The 20,047-nt window shown below is 50.2% G+C and overlaps 1 protein-coding gene across 3 annotated transcripts in view; it reads left to right on the top strand.

Moving 5' to 3' along the window:
- The window catches only part of GLB1 (galactosidase beta 1), an 86,453-nt gene that overhangs the window by 21,362 nt on the left and 45,044 nt on the right, over window positions 1-20,047 (top strand). For all 3 annotated transcript variants that reach the window (XM_027040566.2, XM_027040567.2, XM_027040564.2), the window contains exons 2-9: window positions 1,982-2,151; window positions 5,009-5,159; window positions 5,697-5,757; window positions 6,818-6,912; window positions 10,554-10,734; window positions 13,458-13,516; window positions 14,775-14,896; window positions 14,982-15,022. In XM_027040566.2, the coding sequence (XP_026896367.2) occupies window positions 1,982-2,151; window positions 5,009-5,159; window positions 5,697-5,757; window positions 6,818-6,912; window positions 10,554-10,734; window positions 13,458-13,516; window positions 14,775-14,896; window positions 14,982-15,022 (880 nt within the window). The remainder of the gene's footprint in view (window positions 1-1,981; window positions 2,152-5,008; window positions 5,160-5,696; window positions 5,758-6,817; window positions 6,913-10,553; window positions 10,735-13,457; window positions 13,517-14,774; window positions 14,897-14,981; window positions 15,023-20,047) is intronic.

Genomic DNA, 20,047 nt, shown 5'->3' with positions numbered 1-20,047 from the left:
AGAGGAACAAAGTAATATTAAACTGACACTCCGGCCTTAAAAAAAAAAAAAAAAAGATTCTTGGGGAGCCTCGGTCGCTAATCGTCCGACTCTGGATTTTGGCTTAGGTCATGATGTCACGGTTTCATGAGTTGGAGCTCCGTGTCAGGCTCTACGTTGGCAGCTTAGAGCCTGCTTGGGATTCTCTCTCCCTTGTTCTCTGCCCTTCCCCCAATTGCGCTGTCTCTCTCTAAATAAACAAAAAAACCTTAAAAATAAAATTAAAATAAAAAATGATTCTTAGATGATTTACTTGTTTAAAAAAATTTTTTTTAATGTTTATTTATTTTTGAGACAGAGAGAGACAGAGCATGAATGGGGGAGGGTCAGAGAGAGAGGGAGACGCAGAATCCGAAGCGGGCTCCAGGCTCTGAGCTGTCAGCACAGAGCCCGACGCGGGGCTCGAACTCACGGACTGTGAAATCATGACCTGAGCCGAAGTCGGACGCTTAACCGACTGAGCCACCCAGGCGCCCCATGATTTATTTGTTTATTTTTGGTTAGGTCTATTGAGGTGAACTCACCTACAGTAAAGCTGTCCATTCACCCCTAAACGATCTACTCTGAGTTGTTTAACTTTCCATCACGGTGCTTTAACTCCCTAAGTTGGATTTCAGGCCAGGTGTGATCTAGGACTCATGCTGTCACAGTTACTTCAAGGGAGACCTCCAAAACTGTCATGGACTGTGGTGCTGCTATGGAAAAGAAAAAAAAAAAAGGGTTTTTAAAAAAAGCCTAGGGGCACCTGGGTGTCTCAGTCGGTAAAGTGTCTGACTTCAGTTTGGGTCATGCTCTTGTGGCTCACGAGTTCAAGCCCCACATCGGGTTCTGTGCTGACAGCTCAGAGCCTAGAGCCTGCTTTGGATTCTGTGTCTCCCTGTCTCTCTGCCCCTCCCCCACTTGTACTCTGTCTCTCTCTCTCTCAAAATAAATAAAACATTAAACAAAAAATTCCTAAAGCTGCGCAGGAAATCTTACCAAGAGTGGGGGACAGCACTTAATTGGTTTCTTATGGCTCTGGTCCTGTTGGCACCCATGACCCATCACTGCCTTCTTCCATCCACCAGAGGGCAGTGTTCTCTCTGCCTCCCCTTTGACATCTTCCCTTTCAAATTCTAGCATTTCAGCTTCTGAAGTGATCTCCAAACAGTGTTTCTCGAAATTTGATTTGCCTAGGTTTTTTGATTTTGCTAGGAACACGCCTTCCAGTGCAACCCCGTACAGACTTACATCTGATGCAACTCTGCATCTGTATACGTAACAACCGTTTCATAAACCAATACTTGTCTTAACTATGTGTAGTACGCTGATATTTTATTACTAAAAAAGCGTCAATCAAAAAAAAATTTTTTTAAGTGCCAGTCGTTGCCCAAACTGGGTTCATGATTCACCAGTGGGATTGCAGCCCCTAACTGGAAACAGATTGGCTTGAATTCATCTCATCAGACATCCTGCATGTTTATGGCAGTGGAGATGTGGGTTCGAGAGAGTTCACCTGGTCACTGCCAGACTTAGAGCACCAGCCAGGACTCTAGACCTCTCATGCCTTGCCTGCACCTGGGTGACATTACTGTCGAGGTGCATCCAGTGCTCCATTGAGTGACCGCCACAGGGAGGGAGGGTGTGATTGTGTCTTCCATTCCCAGCACATTGGGCTTTGCTCGATCAAGGAAAGAGTCAGCTCCGGCAAGGTCTTTACCAGATCAGTGCTGGCCTCTGGAAAAGTAAGCCCTTGGGAATCCTGCACAGGGGTGATTTCTGTTGCCTGAGTGCAGTAGCCACCGTCTGGGCAGCGGTTTGCTTTTGGGCCCAGAAGCCACGCACTGACTCGATCAGCAGATTCCACAAATGAAACAGGCAGGAGGCCACCTGCCACTGAGAGTTTCTGCTCCCGAGATGGGGAAGGTGGAAGTTCTCACGTGGCCCCATCCCTGCCCCGTAGAATGCTTCCCAGAGGACGTTCAAGATCGACTACAGCCACAACCGCTTCCTCAAGGATGGCCAGCCGTTCCGCTACATCTCGGGGAGCATTCACTACTTTCGGGTGCCCCGCTTCTACTGGAAGGACCGGCTCCTGAAAATGAAGATGGCCGGGCTGAACGCCATCCAGACGTAAGTAGGAGGGCACTGGGCTCTCACCTGGGCCTAGACACCCGCGCCTGGAGACGGGCTGCCGCCAGCTGCGTTTCTCCGCGCGGCTAGCGGTTTCATTGCTCAGAACGGGAAACAGCATAACCTGGTGTTCTGGGAGGGGCTTGTCCTCAGCCCGACTGGCCCATCTTCAGATAATTAACCACTTCTTCCGATCTTGAACCTTGTCAATGGAAATCGTGAAGTGAATATCAGCTTTGAAAGGAAAGGGAAGTAACCGTGATTGAGTGCTTGCCGTGCGCAGGGCCCTTTACACGAAGGATTCCATCCCTTCACTCCCCTTTATGGCTGGTGAGACTGAAATTTGCCCAAGTGCCCATTTTTGGCCAGAGGTCTCCCTAGAACTTGAAGGTAGCAATGTTTATAGGCGGCCACAGCTTCTCTCAGTTCTTGGGGGAGTGTGCCAGGTTAGGTAGGTTCCTGAATCCCAGTTTTTCTTTGTGGTTCTGCTGGGGTACTTCTCTCACCCCAGATAGAGAATTACCCCAATAACTATCTCTCCTCGTCTCTTCTGCTGTTGCAAGGTGACTAATTGGGAGAAAAGCTGGGTTGGCTGGCCACTCTGGTTTTTGCACTACTGATGAGCATTGCTGATAGCCTCTTCAAGATAAAGGGTGAGAAAATGCAGAGGCAGCGGCCTGGGGCATCCATTTCCTCCCTGTAGTTGAACACTTAAGCTCTGGGGGACCGGGGCTGTCTGTCCCAAGGAGCCCTAAAGCCATGGGATTGTGGAAAAGGGCCATAAGCCAGGGGTCATCCGAGAGACCTCTGCGATGGCAGTGGGTGGCTCCATATTCCAGTTTGTGTCCCATGTTTTTGTCACTTCCTGCGTGCTGCTCCTGACAAAATCTCTTGTAGGAGGACACAAGGGTTGGAGGGGTTTTTTGTTATTGTAATAATTTATTTATTTTTTAATTTATATCCAAGTTAGCATATGGTGCAACAATGATTTCAGGAGTAGATTCCTTAATGCCCTTGCCCATGTAGCCCATCCCCCCTCCCACCACCCTTCCAGCAACCCTCTGTTTGTTCTCTATATTTAAGAGTCTCTTATGTTTTGTCCCCCTCCCTGTTTTTATATTATTTTTGCTTTCCTTCCCTTCCGTTCATCTGTTTGTATCTTTTTTTGTTTTTTAATGTTTATTTTTGAGAGAGAGAGACAGAGCACGACCCAGAGGAGGGGCAGAGAGAGAGGGAGACACAGAATCCAAAGCAGGCTCCAGGCTCCGAGCTGTCAGCACCGATCCCAACACGGGACTCAAACTCACAAACCGTGAGATCCTGACCTGAGCCCAAGTCGGACGCTCAACCGACTGAGCCACTCAGGCGCCCCTTTCAGTTTTGTATCTTAAAGTAGTCATATGAATGAAGTCATATGATATTTGTCTTTCTGTGACTAATTTCACTTAGCGTAATACCCTCTAGTTCCATCCACGTAGTTGCAAATGGCAAGATTTCATTCTTTTTGACTGCCGAGTAATACTCCATTGTGTATATATACCACATCTTCTTTATCCATTCATCCATCAATGGACATTTGGGCTCTTTCCATACTTTGGCTGTTGTGGATAGTGCTGCTATAAACATGGGGGTGCGTGTGCCCCTTCGAAACAGCACACCTGTATCCTGTGGATAAAAGCCTACTAGTGCAATTGCTGGGTCGTAGGGTAGTTCTGTTTTTAGTTTTTGAGGAACCTCCATACTGTTTTCCAGAGTGGCTGCACCAGCTTGCATCACCAGCAGCAGTGCAAAAGACATCCTCTGTCTCCGCATCCTCGCCAACATCTGTTGTCTCCTGTGTCGTTAATGTGAGCCACTCTGACAGGTGTGAGGTGGTATCTCATTGAGGTTTTGCTTTGCATTTCCCTGATGATGAGTGATGTTGAGCATCTTTTCATGTGTCAGTTGGCCACCTGGATGTCTTCTTTGGAGAAGTGTCTATTCATGTCTTTTGCCCATTTCTTCACTGGATTATTTGTTTTTGGGGTGTTGAGTTTGGTGAGCTCTTTACAGATTTTGGATACTAGCCCTTTGTCTGATAATGTCATTTACAAATATCTTTCCCGTTCCGTTGGTTGCCTTTTAGTTTTGCTGATTGTTTCCTTTGCTGTGCAGAAGCTTTTTATCTTGACGAGGTCCCAATAGTTCATTTTTGCTTTGGTTTCCCTTGCCTTGGAGGGGTTTTCTTAATTTTTATTTTTATTAAAAAGCATTTTCAAAAAATAAATATCTCTTATTACCTTAGCACAGGTATTTTCATTTTCCCTAAGCCATCCACAGGTATATATAATTTATACATAGTAGTAATTAATGTTTATGTAATTCTGTGGTTTTTTTAAGTTGTTAAATAGGAATGGGCATTCTTTGTGGGTCATAAACTGAAATGTGTCCCCCCACCAAGTTTGGTTCACTTGGGTAACTGCTCTGAAAACTCAAGACAAGGCCTCTTTCCCAAGAGGCTGCCGAGGGGAGCTATGTGAGTGTCCTGAGGGTTTACAGTTCTGCTGACAGCTTAGAAATTCACATGAGGGGGCGCCCGGGTGGCTTAGTCGGTTGAGGTCATGATTTCGTGCTTCTTGAGTTCAATCCCCACATCGGGCTCTCTGCTGTAAGTGCGGAGCCTGCTTCAGATCCTCTGCCCCCTTCTCTCTGCCCTTCCCCAGCTCATGCTCTCTCTCAAAAATATATAAACATTTAAAAAAAGAAAGAAAGAAAGAAAGAAAGAAAGAAAGAAAGAAAGAAAGAAAGAAAGAAAAGTCACATAGGACAACTGGATTTTTGAGCTATTTCCAAGAAGGGGCTGTGTGTTTCTTGGCAGGTATGTGCCCTGGAACTTTCACGAGCCCCAGCCAGGACAGTACCAGTTTTCTGGGGAACATGATGTGGAATATTTTCTCAAGCTGGCCCATGAGCTGGGACTGCTGGTTATCCTGAGGCCCGGACCCTACATCTGTGCAGAGTGGGACATGGTGAGTGTGGCCAGACCTGGCTCTGCCCGGCTGGTGCGTGTGACAGGGGCGGGCTGACTGGCAGGGATCTGGGGCAAAGTGAGTTAAAGCAGTTTAAATAGTTTCCCATTCCAGATGACAATGAGTCTGTGACTACAGCCGGCATAGGGATCTTTTACCTCAGGAGGTGTCTAGGCAGAGAGGAACAGGGAAGGGTCCGAAGGCGTGCGTCCTCCCCTTGGTGCTCACATAACTCAGTTTCCCCATCGGTTAACGGTACGGGCTCCGTCTACCTCACAGGGTTGTTGTACAATTAAGTGGGATGAGCCATATAAAAGCTTTGATTATTCTCCAAACACTCCATTCATGTGATGTCATCTTACTAGTAAAAGGAAGTTATGATTACTACCGTCCCTGAAAGTTCTACACCACAAAGCCCGCCTCGACTACCCCTTCTTCCCTGAAAGTCTTCTTTTCCCTCACCGCTAAGAGTAATTTCTCTCTGCCTTGAGACCTCATAATGGCTTCTCCCTCCTTTTGCCCCACCCCCCATCCTAGGGAGGATTGCCGGCTTGGCTGTTATTAAAAGAGTCGATTATTCTCCGTTCTTCTGATCCAGGTAAGTTGTTACAGGTGTCCTGAGAGAATGATGATGTCTTTCGTGACATTTTATACCAAAAGCAGCAGGTGTTTTGAAGGCTGGGCTTCTTCTGCACAGACACTTTGGAAGGCTTAGTGGAAGTGTGTTAGTCAGTGTCCACTGCAGACTTTGAATGCGTAGGAAATAAGGCTGTCTTGAACTGTTTGGCCAGATCTTGCTGATAAACTGGTGACTCTGAACTGGCACTGGGCCCTGTTTGCGGTTGACCGACTGACTTTAATGCTTTCTCTTCCTACTTTCTCAATAATTGCATGCCCAGTGATAGCATCTGGCTAATCAAAATGACAGTTCGTTTGTTGACCTTTACAGGGCGATCTGTAAAATGATAGTCTTTTTCTGGCCTTTTTCAACGACTAGAAATTATTTTCGCTGCAAACCCTGATGAGGCAGAAGGTCCCAGTAGCTGCATTTCTGCCTCCTGAAGATGCTGGTCTCGGGACGGTCCGAAGAGCAGCTAACGTTGATTGAATTTGCTGTGCGAAAGGCTGGTGTCCTGTGCTCTACGCGTACATCCTTCTTAGTGCATTACCTTTCCGGTTTGCAGTCCCAGCACATTACTCATGTTTTTACCTGTATTACCTCACTTCGTCCTCACGGCCTCTTTACAAAGGGTGCGCTCTGTTATCTCCATTTGCCAGTGTCAGTATTTCATTTATTAAAGCTTCATTTTAAAAAATAAAAAAACACCCATCCTACTGTGACAGAGAGAAAGACACTCCCTTCAGGCACCCTTTTCTTCCTTCAACAAACATGGGCTGGACCAGCCTCCTGCGCTCCAGGCCTGGTGTCCCCGTGGTGGGGCAGAGACCATGCATGTGCTCCTTTCCACTGGGAACCCGCTGAGCAGATGGCTCCTTGTGGGACAGCTTTTGTCACATCAGTGTGTGCAGCTACCCCATCTCAGTCTCGCTGAGTCCGGCACATCCCGATCTCGGCTGCGAGCCCCAGGGTGACAGGGCGTCAGTGTGTGTGTGCACCAAAAGCTGTGGAACGGTGTTAAACCTGTCCTCTTTTCCAGATTACCTTGCAGCCGTGGACAAGTGGTTGGGAGTCCTTCTGCCCAAGATGAAGCCTCTCCTCTATCAGCATGGAGGGCCCATTATAACCGTGCAGGTAACCTCAGAGATGAGCACGGGCAGGTGGGGGGCGGGGAAGGCTTTCATCCGGCCGCATCGTACCCGGGAGCGATGCAGAGGTGGGCCTCACAAGCCTGTTTCTCTGCAAGGCAGTGCCACAGCTGGTGATTTTATATAAGCCACACTTTGGGGAGGCATTTTCGTTCGTGGCTGCTGTATACCGGACCCTGAGCTGACTGCCCTCCAGACTCCATGCAATTATTCCGACCGATGTCTCTTTGAAAAGAAGAACTTCAAAGGGGTGAAGTGACTTGGCCCAGGTCGCCCAGTGGGCAGGTGGCAGAGTCAGGATTGCATCCTAGGCCCACTGATCCCGTGGCCTGCCTCTTTCTCTGCTGCCACGTTGGCCTGTGGCTGAGGGGGTGCAACACGGATTAAAATGATTTGGTGTCTGCCCTGCTTAGGCAGTCAGTTCATGCTGGTTTGAAAGAGGATGTGGTGAACTGGGGCCATTCTTCTGCTTTCTCTCCTGCTTCCTGCCCCCACTCTCCTCCTTCCATGTGTTCTTTGCTCTGCAAGGACCGGTATATTGTGGGTACATCATGTGCCAAGTATTTTCCACGTGAAAAATTGGGGCATTTGACCCGCAACAATTTGTGATGTTTGCAAAATTACTTAGGTGAAACGCACAACCGGGGCGCCTGGGTGGCCCAGTCAGTTAAGCGTCCCAACTTTTGCTTTCGGCTCCGGTCACTATCTCATAGTTTGTGAGTCTCGAGCCCTGCATCGGGCTCCGTGCTGTCAGATTCTCTCTGCCCCTGCCCTGCTCATGTTCTCTCTCTCTCAATAAATAAACTTAAAAACAACAACAATAACACATAAAACCATGTTCATTAGTCATTTGCCAAGGAACAAATGTAAAAGGGGCTGCATCCTGAAACGGCAAGGGGGTGCAGTGCAACTCCCTAGAGAAGTGTGGGCAGGATTTCCTTCTTAGGAACAATCCTATGGGCCGTTGTAGGAACGGTCCCTGTGGGAAGGGAGCGTGGCCACCCTCTTGCCCTTCAGGTGTAGGTCGAATGAGGCGATGAGAAGGCCGACCTGGCCACAGTGGCCATTCTGACCCTGCATGGGGGAGAGAGGCCAGCTCACTGCTCCCGGAGCACTGAACGCCCCTCCACCCGTCTTGAGTCTGTACTGGTGAAGCTTATAGGAGCCCGTTTTCCCACGTGAAGATGTCAAGGCTGCAGGTGAGTGTGGCTTCGCACGAATGGGTCTTCTTCCTTTGTGTTCACCTCGGGTTTTCTCTAGTTTCCCTCGTTTTTAAATCTCTGCTTCTTGCCAAGTCACTTTCAGGCTTCGCTCACAACTTTTCTGTACCTTTTGGTCGTCGACATGCCATGAGGAGTGTAATCGGATATGAATTCCGCAGAGGAGAGCAAAATTGGCTGCGTGAGGGGCATTTCTTGTGTGCATCCCTTGGACGACCTGAACTTGACTGTGGGTCCTGCCAGGGCCCTGCCAGCCGCCGCCTCCTCTGCCTCTGCCCTTCGCACCTCCCCCCGCTTGAATTCCATAATCCTTTTGCCCCTTGATTACTAAATAAGTAAGTGTGGGGAAGCATGGAAGAATGTAAGAAAACAGAGAAACCATAATTTGCTTCTGGAGTCAGAAGCAAAGCTCTTTACGTTCTGGGGAGATTTCCTTGATTTTTTTTTCCCATGCCTTTAAAACGTTTCTTTTTACAGAGTCCGTGTAAACTGACCAGTTTCTTACCTGACTCTTCTTGCTTGAGCCTACGGTCATAAGCATTTTTTCATATCATTAACAATTCTTCGCACTGGCCACCAAATTCATGGTGGCCTCTTGTCCACGTAGGCCCTCCTCTGCCTGGAGGCCTTCCCAGTTGGCTTGTTGGCATCCATGTGACTCTCAGAACCCCTGTTAGTGCCTCCGTTTGTGAGGCCCTCCTGGCACTTTGTCCACTTTCCTCCCTGACCAGTTGTGTCTCCGTTCTCTTCTCCCCACGTGTCTGAGGTCATACCACACGTGGGTACACCTCACATGCTCTCCCCGCCGCCCCCAGTGGTTCTGGAATGGAACCGAAGCCCAGGGGTTAGAAAAGAAGGAAGTTGGCATTGGTCGACAGAACTTGGGCGTGCAAAAGTTTCTGTAACAGCTGTCTGTATTTCTCAGTGGGGTGTGCCTTTCACTCAGTGTCATACCTCTAAGATTCTTTGATATATTGGGTGGAGCTGAAGGTCATTCATTTTATGGCCTTAGAGCAATGTTTCTTAACTTCTTTTTCGTTATTGCCCCTAAAAAGCCTTTTTAGACATCTTTTTAATTAAAAATTTTTTAACGTTTATTTATTTATTTTTTTTTTGAGAGAGAGAGCACGGGCTAGGGGAAGGGCAGAGAGAGAGAGAGAGAGAGAGAGAGAGAGAGACACAGAATCCTGAGCAGGCTCCAGGCTCTGAGCTGTTGGCGCAGAGCCCGATGGGGGGCTCGAACCCTCGAACCGTGAGATCATGACCCGAGCCGAAGTCAGACGCTTAACCCACTGAGCCACCCCGGCGCCCCTGTAGACATTTTTTTCTAATTTCCTGCCCACGAAATTTTAATACCTCTGATCTACTGTAGAAGTGTGTGTGTGTATACATCTGTGCTTTACATATAAGAAAGAGTAAGGTGTTCTTTTCTCCTGTAAGGATCCATTTTTACCTCCTTGGGCATGCCCTGTCGATGGGTGCGTCCCCGTGGGGAATGGGAGAACGCGTGCCCCAGGGCAGCATTTCCCACCCTCGGCACAAGTGCCACTCACAGCACCTGAAAACCCTTCGTTGTGTAGGCTCACAAGCAGTGGGCCTACCTGGTAGCATCCCTTGGCCTCCACCCACCAGGTGCCAGCCGCACGCTCTCCCCCTCCAGATGTGACAACCCAAAGCATCTGCAGACCTTGTGAAATGTTCCCTGGGGGCAAAATAACTCCTGGCCGAAAACCACTGATGCTGTTGAATGCACACCGAGCCAATTGGTTACTAAGAACAAAAACAAGAAACGCCCTGAAAGCTTGGCAGTAGGTGGAGTAAAAACGGCAGTACGTCCTTATCTGGCACTTGCCCTTGTCGCCTCCATGGACATTTCGCATAGTGTGTTGAAGGTGGGAAGCCAGTGTTGTAACTGGTGCATGTATTATGATGATACATACCAGTTTTAAGAACAGAACAGTCTCTGTGCTTCATTCCGTGTATCTAGGGTGTGCGTGTGTGTGAATCTGGAAGGCTGAGCCAGAATGCCCATAGCAGTTATCTCTGAGTAATGGGATTAACACACGGTTTTTCTAGTTTCTTTGCATTTCCCCACATTGTCTAATACTTCTACCGTGGGAAGGTGTTGTTTATGTCACGTTTAAAGGATCTATTACCCAGTATAGGGTAGAGCATCACTACAATCCAAAATCTGACACGGTGGTTTTGTCTTTCTTATTTTGGTGGAGTGGGAGGTGGGGCGGCAAGTTTGCGTGCTGAGTTGCCCTTTGGAAGATGCGTTTTGAGGACTGAGCTAGGAGATATTTTGGGCAACGGTTGAGCTTTGGCAGTGGTTGGGCAGGGGCTCAAGCCTGCCTGGAAGGACTCGGTCGGGATCTCCTGACCCCGCCCCTTTGTTAACTTGCAGGTTGAAAACGAATACGGCAGCTACTTCACCTGTGACTACGACTACCTGCGCTTCCTGCAGCGGCGCTTCCGCGACCACCTGGGCGGGGACGTGCTTCTGTTCACCACCGACGGGGCGCACGAGAAGTTCCTGCAGTGCGGGGCGCTGCAGGGGATCTACGCCACCGTGGACTTCGGCCCAGGTCGGTGTTCGCCGCCGCAGAGAACCGCGCCCAGGCCGCGCAGGCTCGGCGGTGGGCGGTGGGCGGTGGGCGGTGGGCGCCGGCCGGCACCCCGGGCCGCGCGTTTGCAGTGGGTACATTGAGCGAGATTTCCCAAATGCTCCCCGACGGATCAAACGGAGTCAGTAGTGCAGCGCCCCCCTGTGGCTCGCCTTAGTTATTTGAGTGAGGCCGATGGGCCCTTAGGGCGGGAGCTGCGTGGTTAGAGCTCTGCTCGCAAGGGCGGCTGCTAGGAGCTCCGCCCCCTGGCGGCGGTGGCCGTGGGCTCGTCCTTCAGGTCGGCCACCGGGTGGGTGGTGTGGCCCCGCCCTGGAATGCGGGGAGCCTCCCTACACGAGCGTGGTCTTTCCGTGGAACTCAACATCGTGACCCTTGCGGGCCGCGGGCGGTCGGGGAGATGCTGCAAAAAGGCCTTGCCTCACCGGTTAGGGCCGTGTCAGCTGCAGGAGGCCCAGCGAGTGCAATTCCGGGGCGGCCGGCGCGGCCCCGCAGGCTCCCGGCTGTGACAAGCGTTAAGGGAGCAGCTGTCATGAAGGACAGGACACCCACAGGCAGTGTATGCTCCTGAAGAGGACCCCGCACCGGATTTGCCCGCTTTCCGTCTATCTGTGCTAAGAAGGCCATTCCCGGACAATTGCATTTTTGGAATCAAATCTGTAGATTAGATAACAGGATTGTTTGCATGTTAACCTCCCCCCGTTTTTTAAATAATCGTGTTGTGTCTATTTGAAGAATGCTCATGCTCTTTGGGGAATGTACCCTGAAGTATTTAGGGGTAAAGGGCCATCATGCCTGCGACTTATTCACAAATGGTTCAGAGAAAAGTAACTGTACTGAGAGAGAGAGAGACAAACTGATAAAACAAATGTGGCAAAATGTTAACGACTGAGGAATCTCGGTCCTTTGGGAATTCGGGTTCTTTGTTCTCTTCTCACAACTCTTGGGTAAGGTTGAAATTATTTCAAACTAAATGTCAACCTCCCCCCCCTCCCCCCCACAAAAGACCTGCCCTTCAAGCAGCATGAAGGCCCTGCTGCCTTCCTGACAGTGTAAGAGGCTCCACCCCCATGGCACGACCAGCACTGTTTCTCTTGAGAAGGATGTGTGGAAGGCTGAAGTTGCCTTTTTATGTATTATTTTTAAAATAATTTTTAAAGTTTATTTTACGTATTTTGAGAGAATGAGCGCGAGCCAGGGGAGGGGCAGAGAGAGAGAATCCCAAGCAGGTTCCGTGCAGTCAGCGCAGACCCCGACGTAGGGCTTGATCCCACAAACCGTGAGACGGTGACCTGAGCCGAAATCGAGAGTCGAACGCCCCAGCGACTGAGCCCCCCGGGCGCCCCTGAAGTTGCATTTTTAAAGAGCTTCTTCTACATTCGCAGAAAAGAAAAGAGCTGGTTTTAAGTGAATGAAGTGTTTCTAGAAACATGAGGCGTTGCTCAGAGTGTTTGGTGATGAAATAACTCGTCTACAAAGGGCTGCACAGGAAGCGGCACTCTGGTTTCCTCCTGATTTGGCGCACTTCCCATCACAGTGATGAAAAGCACGGTATCCTTGTGTCGGGAGAGACAGTTTGAAGGTTATTCTGACTTTGCTGTAAGGCTGATGTGCATGTGGGGTGAGAGCACAGTGGCTCCGGCTGTGGGTCGAAGACAGACCAACGTGAGGCCAGTGTATGTGGGGCAGGTGGGGCTCGTGGCCGCTTCATTCACGTGTGTGGGACGGGGCAGCGCCCAGGGTGAGGTCACAGGACGAGGCTCATGAGAACAGAACTGAAAGATCTGAATGCCACCCGGTGCTTAATGCTGAGACATTTACAGCCATAAAGTAAATGAGATTCCACTCTTGACCAGCACGTCCTCTCCTGAAGCCTGGCCTTACAGGGGGCAAGGGGTTATTTCAAGGTCTTGGCTGGTGTCATTTCCACGCCGGGTACCTGCTGTGGGAAGTGGATCGTGAACTTCGGGGCCAGCGCACCCTCTGCTCTGGTTAGAGAAATACTATTCGTGCTTGTTCGTTCGCTGCAGGAAGGCAGCCCACGGCTTCCGTGGGGAGAGGTTAGTCCCGTTCAGAGGGGGAAAGGAGACAGAGGGAGCAAGCCCACACACAGGCGTCTTAATGGAGTATTTTAGAAGGAGAACTTAAGAGCAAGTGGCCTGGAATGGCTGACGATGTACAGATTCAAAATCAGAGTGTGTGCCGTGACTCAGGCATAAAAAGACAATGAGACCACATCTGTCCCTTTGATTGTTAATGGCCTGGCACGTAGCTGTGGCATTAGTATGTGTGTGGGGGTGCCGTGGAGGCTGCAAGGAAGTGTCTTCAGAGCAAGCCCCATCCTGTAGGGAGCATCTCGGTCAACCAGATGGACCTCTCTGTGAAGAGAGAAGGACGCAAAACGTGCGGGGAAACCCAGGTGGAGAAGACAAGCTTGTGACGTGATCTCCTGAGACAAGGCGGTCAGGAAAGACCATAGGGACCTGCTCTGAGAAGAAGTAACGTTCCGTGATCCCCACACATCCTTCGGATGGATGGTGTGGGTCCAGCCTAAAGCTGACTGGGGGATGTTCCAGGCCCCCTGTGGGCCAAGGGCAGGGCCTCAGGCTAAAGGTCTGTGCAGGACTCTTTTTACTTGACTTATCATTCCCACGACTGACCTTTCTTCTCCGTCTCGTAACTTCCAGATGCCAACATCACCGCTGCTTTCCAGATCCAGAGAAAGAGTGAGCCCAGAGGACCGTTGGTAAGAACTGGGGGTGAGCTGTGGGTTGAGGCGAGGTTGCTTGCAGTAACTAAGGGGGTAGGTCCTTGCCTTTTCCGGCTGCGGAGTCCGCAGCTGAATGGGACCGGGGGCACGTGGCCCTCTGGGCACAGTGACAGCACTGGCGTGGAACACAGTGGGGACAGTTGTGCCTGCCCTGCCATGACTCGGGCTCCGTGCTCTTTCATGCTCCCTCCCGCTCGGCACTGATGGCCCCTCTCACGGGGGGTGTCGTTTTCTCCATTGTCGCCAAGGCTCAGAAAACACGTCACTTAGCCGGGGCTGTACGGCTGGCGAGGGCCAGGGCCAGCGTCTGAGTTCAGGTCTGTGTTTCTTGAGAGCTCTTTGCGACAGAGCTTCTCCGTCTTAATGTGCGTGTGAATCGCGGAGGAATCTGGGTAAGACACACGGCCCGCGTGGGGCCCGAGCGTTGGCATTTCCGACAGGCATCCTGGGGAACACAGGCTGAGTCCGGGGGCTTTCTGGCATGCCGCAGAGGCAGCCAGGAGGAGGAGGCGACAGGAACGTCCGGGCAGGTCCGCACAGCCCTTCAGCTTCTCCCTTGTCCGTAGTCGTCGCCCTTGTTTCTCGGCACAGTTTGAGGGCTGGGGTCCTGTGCCTTCTGTGCAGCCGGCCAGGCTGCCCCCGACCTGTGCACACAGCCTTTCCTGAGCACGGTCTCTGAGCAGTGCAGAACCTGTGTTCACAGACTGGATGGAGCTGTTTCCCAAACCCTGACACAGGCAGCCCCAGAACACGTCCAGGTTTCTTCCTCCTTCTCCAGACGAAGGGCGTGGAAGGGGCGTGCTCTAGAGAGCCGTGAAGTGCCTGGGGTTTGCTTCGCAGAATACTCGGGCAGGTCCCCCTCAGCTTACGCCAACCCGTGACCTGAAAATCCGGATGGACACAACGGGCGAACTTAGGTCTGACAGTTTGGTGAAAATATTTTGCCATCGGATTCTTTTGCCCACCAAAATTTCCTGCCTTGTTCAAACTGGGGGATGGCTAACAAAATTTTGTTGCGGGTACAACTTTTCAGGAATACCTGTATTGTTGGCACCTAAAAACTGAGTTTGGGCAGTGACCCTCATTGGTCCCCCAGCTCTGGGTTAAGCAGTACACATACACGGCCCGCTCTACCCATCGCTCAGTGGGGTAGATAGGGTGATGGTTCTAGAGAAGTGCCAACGTCTGAAGGTCATGAGTCTGTCCTGAGCTCCCTGTCCTTTCCTCTTTTTAGGTGAATTCTGAATTCTATACTGGCTGGTTAGACCACTGGGGCCAACCTCACTCAAGAGTGAGGACTGAAGTGGTAGCTTCCTCCCTCCATGACGTACTTGCCCATGGGGCGAATGTGAACTTGTGAGTGGTAATTTCTGGAAGGGAGGGCACCCTCCATAGCTATGGGCTCGTAGTTAAGTATGTCTGTTCTCTTGTTTCCTTGCAGGTACATGTTTATAGGTGGGACCAATTTCGCTTATTGGAATGGTAAGAGCAGTTTAACGTGTTCATGGAAGCTTATGCTAGAATGTTTCTGGGGTTGATTTGGGGGTAGGGAGTGCCTACAGACAACTTTTGTTTTCTAATATATAGAAATTTCCTAATATATAAGAACTGCGTACATAATTTTTAAAATCACGATAATTTTTTCTTAAGGAACAGAACCTGTCCACTTAGAAAGCCTATTGTTTATTTATTTATCTTCAAGTTTACTTATTTTTTTTTAGTAATGGGGCTCCAACTCACAACCCCAAGATCAAGAGACGTATGCTCTTCCGACCAAGCCAGACAGATGCCCCAGAAATCTTATTGTTTAAAAAAAAAATTTTTTTTTTAATGTTTATTTGTTTTTGAGAGAGACAGAGAACAAGCAGGGAAGGGGCAGAGACACAGAATCTGAAGGGGGCTCCAGGCTCCAAGCTGACAGCACAGAGCCCGATGCGGGGCTTGAACTCACAAACTGCGAGATCATGACCTAAGCCGAATCGGATGCCGAACCGACTGCGCCCCCAGGTGCCCCCCAGAAACCTTATTGTTTTAAACAAGGTAGCTGGGTAGGTCCCATAGTCTCTGGCTAGAGCTTACTTGTTCATGTATTCTGCTGTGATCTATTTTCTTTTCTTTTTTTAAACATTTTGTTTTGTCGAGATATAATTCACATACCATAAAACTCACAATTTCATGAGTCACAGTTTAGTGGTGCTTCACGTATCACAAAGTTGCATACCCATTACCACCACCTAGTTCCAAAACATGTTCACTACCCCAAAAAGAAACCCCTTACCGGAGAAACTCCCCACTCTCTCTCCTCCCGGCCCTTAGCAACCATGAGTCTGTACTCTCTGTCGTTGTGAATTTGCCTATTCTGGGCATTGCTTATAAATAGAATCATACGCTATGTGGTCGGCTTTGTGTTTCACTTCTGCCCCTTAGGCAGGTTGAAAAGATGGCTCTTTTCAAGGTCCATCCATGTTGTGGGATCCGTACTTTAGTTTTTTTACTGATAAATAATATTCTGTTGCCCGGATATACAACATTTTGTTCATCCAGATGTCAAATTGATGGGTATTGGAGTTGTTACCACATTCTGGCCATTATAAATAATTTTCCTATGAACGTTAACATGTAAGTGTTCATTTGAATCCCCGTTTCAGTCTTTTGGGCGTGTACCTAAGAGGGCGTTTGCTGGATAATAGGGTAACTAACTCTTAAGATCAGAGTTTGAGGAGCTGCTATACTGTTTTCAAAGTGGCTGTACCGTTTCCCATTCCTGTATGGTCTCTCCTTTTTTATCAGGAAAAATTATGAAAAATTCTCTTCACTGCCATTGATTTTCGCAGGCAAGTCATGCTATATTAGCCTTTTTCTCAGGCTCTTTCCTCACCCCTCTCCACAGCTGCCCTTTCTCTCTGAATCACTGAGGGTGCCCCCCAGTGCTGAGTTTTGGAAGCTTAATTTGGCCTGAACCTCCCAGGATCTGACCCTAATGAACAGCTCTCTTCTGTGCGAGGTGGGATGGGCCGGAAGACCTTGCCTACAAGTGTTACTGTTATTAGTAACTACCATCATTAGTGTTACCAACATCATCACTGTTATTAGAGGCAAGAAGGGAGATACTGCAAAACTCAGATGTCACTTCTTAAAAGATCACAGTATGACAATTGAAGTTTTAGATCATGTCTGTGTGCCCATCTTCTCATTAGAAACAGTTAAGATTTTGTGGCGCCTTTTTCATTCAGTAGATAAGGATTCCACCTGCTTTCCATTCGTGGGATGGTACCAAGCATCCAGTCCAGGAATGAAGACTGATATTTAGGGGGAACTTTGTAGCTCACGATACAATTTTTTTTATCTTGTACTATTTTACATAAAATGATACATTCTTTTTTGAAAGTTTAGATCTATAAAAATGACCACTCAGAAAATGGAAGTTGTCTTCAATCCTTTGCCTTGCTCCTGACCCTGTTATAAATAACCAGTCTCTCTTCTGCCTCTGTTTTCTCAGTTAGTTCTCATAGCAGTCTCATCTAGGCCAGAGATTATGGACCCATTTTACAGATCAGAAAAGCAGGGTGCAAAAAAAAGTCCACAGGTTTCCCGTTCAGCTGGCAGGGGATAGAACTCGAACTTGGGCCTTGGAAAGCTGGTCACTGCCCTTTGGACCACCTCTTACATCCCAAAGCCCTTGCACCAGCTCCCAAACCAGCCCCTCCCGTGTTTGTGGGCCTCTCTGACCTGCCCTAGTGCTTGGTCTCCTGGGGGGCATGGGGGAGGGCCAGTGTGTGCTTCTTTGTGGTCGCTCCTCAGGCCAGATCCCAGAGGAGCGCCGTGAGAGGGAAGGCCCCTGGCAGGGAGCTCACTGCCCGTCCTGCCCACGGGGGATGCACCTGTCCGTGCACGTGTGTGCACCCCACTCTGCCTGCATGCATCCCCATCTGTGAGGCCTCCTGCGGGACCCAGGCCACCCCGGACTTCTCGCACGACGTGCAGCGTTGCGGAGCGGTGAGCCTTGCCGTTTCGTTTGCCTTCCCACCTTGCACTCCCTACCACGGGCAGAGGACGCTTGAGTTAGCGCGCTTTCTCTCCGACACTGCCCTGGGGTGGCCTGAGGGCATCCAGAGAAAGATTCTGTGGGTGAAACCAGAGCAAAGACTTTGTTTTTCAGTCCATCCTTTGGCCCACTGGCCAGCTTCCGTGCCTGGCTTCCCTTGGCCTGTGATTTTGTCTCTGGGAGTCACATTTGTTCAGTTCAACTTGGTGACCACTGATTGAGCTCAGCTGTGAGAGTGAGCTCTGAAGTGTAAGCTCTAGGGGCAGGCACCTGGTGTGGTGCCACTCATATAAATAGGAAGGTGGGCAAGGTGACTGCCACATTAGAGGTAGGAGAGGGGCCACAAAGGAGATGAGCTCCTTGCAACAAGGGATATGGTTTCATGTTTCTTTGCATCTCACAGCAAAGGATGTGCTTTAATGTATGTATCCCCACAGGCAGGTGGATCTGTGGGCAGGCCACTGCCTCCAGTCAAGAAAAAGCGAGGTAAAGGAAGGACTGGGTCAGTTCAGTTGCTTAAGTGGTCCCAGTCCCTCAGACATGTAGATTTTGTGCAGAGAGAACTAATGAAACGGGGTGTTGGGGGGCTGACCTGATCCTCGGCCCCGTTCATCTGTCAGTTCCACCACCAGTAGGATCCCCCAAGGTCCAGTAGGATCCCCCAAGGTGGCGCCATCATTCACGGGCTGTGGGATCAGACCAAGGAGTTCTTACTAAGTCACAGGTGAAATGTCAGACTTTGTGCCTCCTTTGCTTAACGGTTAGATATGGTATGAGATGATCCTAAAGCAGCTTTATTCTCACACCCTTGTGTTGCAAAATGCTCTCAGGACTAGAAGAGAAAGGCCTGGCACAGAGCCTTACTAGTCCACAGGCGCCAGCATCAGCATCGCCTGGGAGCCTGTTAGAGACCCCGACTTAGTCGGTTGAGCGTCTGACTTCGTCTCACAGTTCGTGACTTTGAGCCCTGCACTGGGCTCTGTGCTGATGGCTCGGAGCCTGGAGCCTGCTTCCGATTCTGTGTCTCCGCTCTCTCTGCCCCTCCCCCACTTGTGCTCTCTCTCTCTCTGTCTCTCTCTCTCTCTCTCAAAAATAAATAAACATTGGGGCGACTGGGTGGCTCAGTCGGTTAAGTGTCCGACTTCAGCTCAGGTCACAATCTCGCGGTCCGTGAGTTCAAGCCCCGCACTGGGCTCTGGGCTGATGGCTCAGAGCCTGGAGCCTGCTTCCGATTCTGTGTCTCCCTCTCTCTCTGCCCCTCCCCTGTTCATGCTCTGTCTCTCTCTGTCTCAAAAATAAATAAAAAAACGTTAAAAAAAATTTTTTTTAAATAAAAAAAAATAAAAATAAATAAACATTAAAAAAAACTTTTAAAGGAAGGCAGAGTCTCAGGTCCCACCTAAGACCTGCTGACTCAGAATCTCCGGTGCGGTGGGGCTTAGGAATCTGAACAGGCTCTCCATGTTGCATGGGTAAGTTTTCTATGTAGTAGCACAGGCTCGCTACCCACCAATGCACCCAGTCTCCTGCCTGTGAACATCATCTGTGACAAGGCCGGGGCCCACTGGTCCAGACCTTGCCCCTGGAACAATAATTGCAAGGCCCTTTACCTTTCTAGTCTTTGCGTACACAGTATGATCAGTGTTATTGGTCTCTGTGGCGGGTTTCGTTCCCTGGGAAACGGACCGTGATTCCCCAGCGGGAGGTTCTTGGGGCACATTCCAAGAGCAGCACCTTCAGAGAGTGTGGGTGGTGGCCCTGGGCACTGGGAGGGAGTTGAGGCCGGAGGGAGTTCTGGAGTGGCTCGGCTGGTTCTAGAGAGAGCTCTGGAGCTGGGACACCAGGGGCTGGGTTTTTGAGCCCTCGTGGTCACTTGTTGCACATGCGCTGTCCCCCGAGGGCCATAACCTTGGCAGCGTGGCCCAGCAGAGGCCCGAGAGCAGAGGGCGCATCTGAGAGCTGTCAGCAGCCAGCCGTCCCGGGAGCTGGGGGAGTGAGGGCGTGACTTGCTCCTGAAGGGGCCGGGAGAAGACACCGCAGGTCCTCTGATGGCACAGGCGCTAGAGGCCTCATGGTTACGCTTGACTCTGTGGGGTAACGTGTGTCTGCAGTCATCTCCCGTGTTGTGTCCGAGGGCATGCGAACGATCGCAGACGTGGAGTCATGCCAGAAGCCTGCCATGACACGTTTGAGACACTGACCTCATTTTGTGGGAGCTTCAGCTCCCTGCTGGTTCAGTGGTGGTGACATCTGCTGGGGTCCCCGCTGAGGGCTCTTGCTGGGCGAATGGGCAGGGACGGTGCCTTATAGGCTCTAAGGTGCTTGTGAAGGGCCACCTGCTGGAAGAAACGCGTTTCTCTAAACCTTGCTTCCTCAGGGCCACCTCTGTGTCATTTGACAGTGGGTTCTAATGTGCCCTTTATGTTCTCCCCCGACAACAACCCTGAGCCCAGAAATCCCAA

This window comes from Acinonyx jubatus, chromosome C2, assembly GCF_027475565.1.
Source record: "Acinonyx jubatus isolate Ajub_Pintada_27869175 chromosome C2, VMU_Ajub_asm_v1.0, whole genome shotgun sequence".
In the NCBI taxonomy this organism is placed as follows: domain Eukaryota; kingdom Metazoa; phylum Chordata; class Mammalia; order Carnivora; family Felidae; genus Acinonyx; species Acinonyx jubatus.
Note: the sequence above shows the minus strand (reverse complement) of the source record. Positions and strands in the feature narration are given on the sequence as shown.